Here is a 6,925-nt window from a genome sequence, read left to right as displayed (position 1 = left end):
ATATATTGTATATATATATTGTATATTAGTTATTTTTTATTTATATTTATAGATATTTTAACCAACATTTTTTTAGCATTCTCCTCTCAGAAATAATAATAATGTACTATTTTCAACTGTAAAAAATTATATAAAACTTTGTTCATATGACAAAATGAAACTTATTTCAGACAAGTCTAGTCTGACATTCCTAGTCAAGATTGATTTATGTTTTGTAATAGGCGATAATTCTTTGATATTTCATGGCTAATAAAAGGATTGAGAATCATTTCGTCAAATTGTCTGATCGTCGAGGGTAAACAAGGAAATATGAAACGCTAGTAAATCGTCCGACATTTTCAAGATACCTACTGCGAGAGCGCTTAGAAGATATTCCTTGAGAAAGCAATGCTCTTTGTGGGATGATCAACAGACAGCTACGATTCTTTAAAGTGCGAAATGGCATTTGCAATCTTTGTTCGTGAGATATCGTTTCTATTTGTTAGTTATTCAATATGAACTAGTGAAAGTTAATATTTTGCATTTTATTTTATACCTAAATACTTCATATGAAATTTTCCTAAATAGATCTTGCAATCTAATAGATTTGCGTAAACAATTTGTAAAATTTTTAGATTAAATCTTCTGAAATATAGTTATATTTGCATATAGTTATATTTTATAATTAATACTTTATGATACTTGAGAAATATTGTGTTGTGCAATCAATGGTTCATATAAAGTTCTACAACAATCTGTGAATAAAATACAAATCTTTTTTGTATTAGAAATAAAACGTGGAAAGAAAATTATCAAAAGAATATTATCTCCGAATCGGTTCTATTTCCATTTAATAATTTAGTTTTGTAAATGACATCTTGTCTTTCATGCGATCTAATGAAGATCCACTGTTTCTATGAAGAAAATATAATAAAGAATCCGAAATCGATTTTCTCCTATTATTGAAAAAATATGTAAAAATCATAAAATATTTTCACGGTTAAGGCGCAAATAATTGAATAAAATCATTAACCGTAACAAATGTACAAACATTTTCTTATATCTTCGATGTCGCGGGATCGCAAAGTTTATTTGATTTCCTCGTTTCTTATTCAGTCGGTGAGAAAAGCAGCGTCTCGAATCGCTCAAAGAGATAACAGAAAAGATAGAACAGCGATTGAACGACAAACTAGTGAACACTTTCTACGTCGGGTGCGATGAAAGGTTGAATGGAGAAATCATGAGCGACGCCAGAAAACAAGAATGAGGGAATCGCCGTGAGAACCGAAAAAAAGGAGGAACTTTGTTTATCATTCTTTCTGGTCCGGTGAAATTTCACCGTTTTGCATGGTTCAAGGAAAAGGTGAAGAGACAACGCAAAATAAAACCGAGAAAAGTGGAGCGGTTAGAGAGGATGCATCCTATGCGTTACGGATAACAATGCAATCTCGGGCGCGTCCCACCCGCGCGACTGTGAGAGGATTCTCATTATTACTTCTCGGACGCAATACGGAAAACGGTGATTAGTTGTGCAAATGGACAAACGGAGCAACCTCCGGCAGTAACATAACTATGTCCGATATGGGAATAAGAGAGAAAGATAGAAATTCAAATCATGACATAAGATCATTCGAAGATATGCGAAGAGACTTCTCGCAACGATAAAACGCGAATACTATAGAATAGAATACTATATGAATAGAATATTGTTTCCGCAGTCATTAACTTTGAGAATTAATTTAAAGAATATATTCACTGTTAATAATCTCTTAATTGACTTCAACAGATTAGTTATACAGTTGAAATCTGTTGAAGTTAAATAAATAATAAAATAATTCATTTTATTTATCTTATTTATGAGATCTTTGCATAAACGAGTCATATATAAATAATTTCATATAAATAATTAATGGATAAATTATTGGAAGGAAATATACTTATTAAAATTAATAAAAACGTTTAATAAAATTTATAAAGATTATTCTATAAATCATTTGCACGTTGCACAAGCAACGTGCAGACAATTATTTCCTTCGATTATACAAATAGAAGAGCTCAGGCATGTTTTTGTGTTTTCTTTTTTTATTAATTGGTATATTGTTACTTCTTGAACATTTATTTTAAAGTAGTCCGCGTGATTACGCACATTTGCCATAAATATATGTATAGGCAATTATCTTTACAAAACAATGAAAAAACTTATTTATTATACGAGAGAATGAACATAATTCATTATAAAATCTGTAACACTCGTACTATGTTACTTTGTACATGTGTGCTCTTACGTGTCCAATTAATATTGTGTTCTTTCACGATTCGAGAAATCTAAATTACGCTAGCAAAATGTGCGTTCAACATGTCGATGAAAGGACCACACATAATTGTATGGAAAATTGGATAAGATGAGATTGATTTTCACATATGTTGCAGCTTATAATGTAAATAAACAAAATATGTTATATATAATATATATAATTCAAATAATGAATAATTCTTGTAGTGTGTCAAAATGTAAAATTTACCTTTGATATACATTATAAATATTCATTATTTGAGCCATATGTACATAATTTTTGTATATAACATTTTTTTTCACCGCATTATAAGCTACAGAATGTGTAAAAACTAACTCTTTCACCGAAACCCAATTTTCTATATAATTAGTTTCGGAGTCCTTTGATAAAATAGTGCAAGCGAGATGGAGTGACGAAAAGCTCGACAATAGCGGTAGAGAGAAAAAAAGAGAACAGAATACTTTCATGTACCAATTATTAAATAGACTGGTACATCTTGGATGCATTTCTCACCCTATTTGTCGATAGTCATAAAAACGGTCGAGCTGACTGTACATAAATATCTTCCGTAAGAATCTGAAATGTCCCATATAAGTCAACGACATTTCTTGCATTTAGTGGTTCAAATTTTGTGTTATAATATTTCCTAATCTTAGGTGGTATTTTTCGCAATAAAACTATTTACAGCTTTTAAAATACTTATTAATATAAAATTCATAATTTCGCATAAATTAAGGGGGAACAGGAGATTTGTATAGTTAAAGGCAAAATTTGCGAATTTATTTCAGAGAAAGAAATAAAGTTTTCTGTTTAGAATTATATTTCAAATGTAGAAAATTAATTTGTAATATTATAAAATTTATTAAAAATATAGGAGTTTTTTATTATTGAAGATAGGCACTTGAAAATTTCAAATGTCACAATTTTGTAAGTCTTAAAGAAACATTTTACTGTTTTCTGGTCTAGTTTTCTTCAGGACTTTGTCCTAGATTGAAAATTAAAGTTAAAATAAATAATTAGGAAAATGTTACCACAAAATAGTAACATAAATAACGTGAACATTAGAGTTTTACATTTACGTAGTTATCATTTTGTAATAATTTTCACAGTCTATTTTAGATTCAATCTGAAAAGCAAAATTAGATCAGGAAATAAAATTGCCCTTTTAGAAGCCATAAAATTTTGGAAAAATTTGGAATTTCAAATTTGTCTTCAATGACACAAAAAAATTCTTATTTTTAAATAAATTTTTTATTGTAAATCAACTTTCTATTAACTTTCTATTCAATATATTTTTAATAGAATAGTAACTAATACATCTGTATCTGTATTTATTTCTTTCTCTGAAATAAATTCGTAAATTTCGCCTTCAGTTTCACTATACAAACTTCCTGTTCCCCTTTAAGATGTGTAATATTTAAACGGAACACATAAACAATTCATATTGCGAAGAAAATAAATACGTGTAGAACAAAAGTCAAATTGTTGCTATTAAATCTCAAATGTTATTTTACAATGTACGATACAATCGTACGTGATCATGTTGGATGTTACTACGCGATATTTAGAGCACATAAATGAAAATAAACGCATTGCTTCTTGGGACTATGGAAAATCAGTAATCAACACGTGAGATATCTTGTTAACGGCACGTGCTTTGCGAATTGTCACCCAGCAAAACGAATAATCATCTTTAAGCGAGAAAATTGTGCCAAGACATTTCCTTTTCCTTCAGTTTAAAAGAATTCTTCGCGGAATCTTTCATCGTGTCATTCTTCCTCGATATCCAAACAGTGTCTAGATATGTCCGCTATAACAATCTGTCACTTTTCTATCTCGTTTAGTAAGATGGATTTCCACGCGATGCGCGTCTCTGTGCACTTTCCACGCATCGCAGAATTACACTCGCACAAACAAATGGCAATGGCCATTGCGCTGCATAACATCGGCAACCGATAGTTTTCCATTGAGCGGTTTTGATTAGATTTACTCCGCTCGTTGCATTAATATCACGTTCTCTGACGTTTATGATTGAATCTTATTTCTATTTCCGTTTCTTTCTATACGTGGCGTTTCTTCAATCTCATTGTTATTGCATTATAATTGCGTTAATAAGACAGCGCAATTAAATTATAATTACGTATGTTAAACGCATCAATCAAAATCTTATTTTAATAATAATAAAAACTTCATTTTTATACAGGCTCAAGCTTTTTTTATGAAGCATTGAAAAGATTGACTTATAACATTTGCAAATCCGGCCTCTCTTCGATTGAATTATTCAGCTTATATATGCGTGCTATCTACTAAATAAAAAATTTACAAATAAATTGGAGGTTGTACTTACTAAAGTAGTTAAGAGTCTCCCGGATCTGATCCGGCGATAATTTCAAATCGACGTCCTCTGATTTGAGGGCAGGCGCTGGGATAAACCAATCGGCGTTCTCGTATCCTATAAATACAACACGTGACATAATGAAAAATAATCTTTTAAAAATCTTGCTATTAATATCACGCACGTGCACAAATCATCATCATAATTATCATCATCATCATCATCATCATCATCATCATCATCATCATCATCATCATCATCATCATCATCATCGACGGTCGTCGCACGATCCGAATTCGAGCAATCTAGATTACCCGTCTACTGAAACGGAGACTGCAAAAATGTGTTAAGCGCCTCGGTCTGCAAATTACTTTAAAGCATACTAATATATACTCGGGGCAACGTATTAACGTACTAATTAATACGGTAATCATATCCGTTCCGAAGACGGGTAACAAAAACGCCATTGCCTGCACGTTACAACTCGCGCAGAGCGCGGCTAAATGTACTGTTTCTAATTAGCCGCAACCCTGTCGGGAACGCATCTTTTAGAGGCTTCGTTTTATTGAAGCGATATTGGGACACGCGATACGGGCCACCAAATTAATGGTTCACCATCTGGAACGTGCCACATTATTGCTTCTAGTTCAATGGCACTTGGCGAAAGATCACGCAAGTTCTTTATATTTCCCTAAAATGTTCTTTATACTTTCACACTTCTCATGCTTTTTTTCTTTACAACATGCGATCGTACATAAAGTTCGTTGTTTACCTACTTTCGATACTATTAACTTATTTTTCTCATATTTTTATACCTACGATTGCAATATTACTTTTTACGGCGCTTTCCCTGCTTCGAATGACGCGTTGCAATTTCTTAATGTGACCCTTATGTTCGGTACTTCAGGACTCCATAAAATGTTCATTTACAAAATGCATTTCTAGACAGTTACTGGACAGGCTTCCTCGGTTAATTAGAACGTAGGAAATTCGATCGGGCACACGTTGTGGTCTTCTCTACCAATATTGATTTTCAACACCCCACTTTCTCGATTATATCAAAGACGAGTCATTACAGTAAAAGTTTACAATCATCTATAGAACTACATCAATGTTTTTCTCCTCGCGGAAATTATGTTTAATACTCAAAGTAACTGCATATTGTCGATTTTATCAATTATTATCGAATATATGACTTATCAAACCGATCAAGTTTATCTGGCATCTGATAGACTTGTCGAGATTAGCATAGCTTTATTGACGGCTGTATTTTATCGTTGTCAATAAATTCTGAAATACAAATTCGATAATGTCTAGAATACAAATTGTGTACGGGAAAAAAAAAAAAAAAAAAAAAAAAAACAGAAGGAATTCAAAGTTTCTCCGATCGTAGCGAGCGGTCATGCATTTTTTCGTTTTGTATTAAGCATACATTTTACCTTTCACCTCATGTTTTCTTAAGAGACAGAAGCAGGAGCTCACCTTGGAATTGCGTTAAGGTGTCGGCCCGGAGACGATATCTCGGTATTTGTTCTTCTAGCAGGCTGATTATCTCGACTTCTGGCAATTCCTCGCCGCTGCATACATCTGCAACAATCAAGCGCAGCATCCACCGTGGCGTTACTAACAATAAGTGCGAAGGCGCGTTCATTATGCGCGCGCCATAAAACGCGGTTCCGCTTCGAGCATAATCGAGCGCGCGTGCTACGCATCATCTCGCGACTTGTTCTCTATATGTGGGAGCTCGACGTCAGGTGCGATGGGAATGTACGCATTGTGCGTATCCGCGTTAGGCGCATTTACGAAAGAAACAGGAAAAAAAATAGCGCCGTTTAATCGTTGACTTGTTCCGCATAAGTGCAAAAATTAGAATGATGACAGTGTGATCCAATAATAGCGTTGACACAACGTTTACATCAGTGATGCGCAATTTAAGTCATTTTCAGAAACAAGTAAAATCTTGTGAGTCGTATAATGTTTATTCTGTTCTCTTTTTTTAAAAGTGATACAACTCAACAAATTGGCTTTTGCATTATTATTATTATTAATCAGTCAAGTCAACATTACTCTATTAATCTCATCAAAAGTGAACTTAATTTTTAAAAAAATCGCCAAAATTGTTATAATTAAAAAAAATATTTATAGTTTTTCCCCTTTTCTGGGAACTTAATTTTTTGAATTGTTATATTTTTAAAGTAAGAGAATAATTTTATTAGTGAAATAAAATGGAAAATAGAAAATATGATATTTTCGACTATGAGACGGCCGACAAAAAATTTACAGGCAGACCACAAGTTGCGCATCATTGGTTTAAATT

The 6,925-nt window shown here is 32.4% G+C and overlaps 1 protein-coding gene across 3 annotated transcripts in view; it reads right to left on the bottom strand.

Annotated features, from left to right (window-relative positions):
- The window catches only part of LOC108685480 (trafficking kinesin-binding protein milt), a 44,800-nt gene that overhangs the window by 27,197 nt on the left and 10,678 nt on the right, over positions 1-6,925 (bottom strand). For 2 of the 3 annotated variants that reach the window (XM_018190275.1, XM_018190277.1), the window contains 2 exons: positions 6,091-6,195; positions 4,621-4,725 (listed from right to left, as the gene is read on the bottom strand). In XM_018190275.1, coding sequence (XP_018045764.1) covers positions 4,621-4,725; positions 6,091-6,195 — 210 coding nt within the window. Of the gene's footprint in view, positions 1-4,620; positions 4,726-4,792; positions 4,800-6,090; positions 6,196-6,925 lie in introns of those variants that run through there. The other variant, XM_018190280.1, reaches the window with a different exon arrangement.

Source organism: Atta colombica, unplaced genomic scaffold, assembly GCF_001594045.1.
Source record: "Atta colombica isolate Treedump-2 unplaced genomic scaffold, Acol1.0 scaffold153, whole genome shotgun sequence".
NCBI classification, from domain to species: Eukaryota; Metazoa; Arthropoda; class Insecta; order Hymenoptera; family Formicidae; genus Atta; species Atta colombica.
This window is presented reverse-complemented; position numbering and strand designations above follow the sequence as displayed.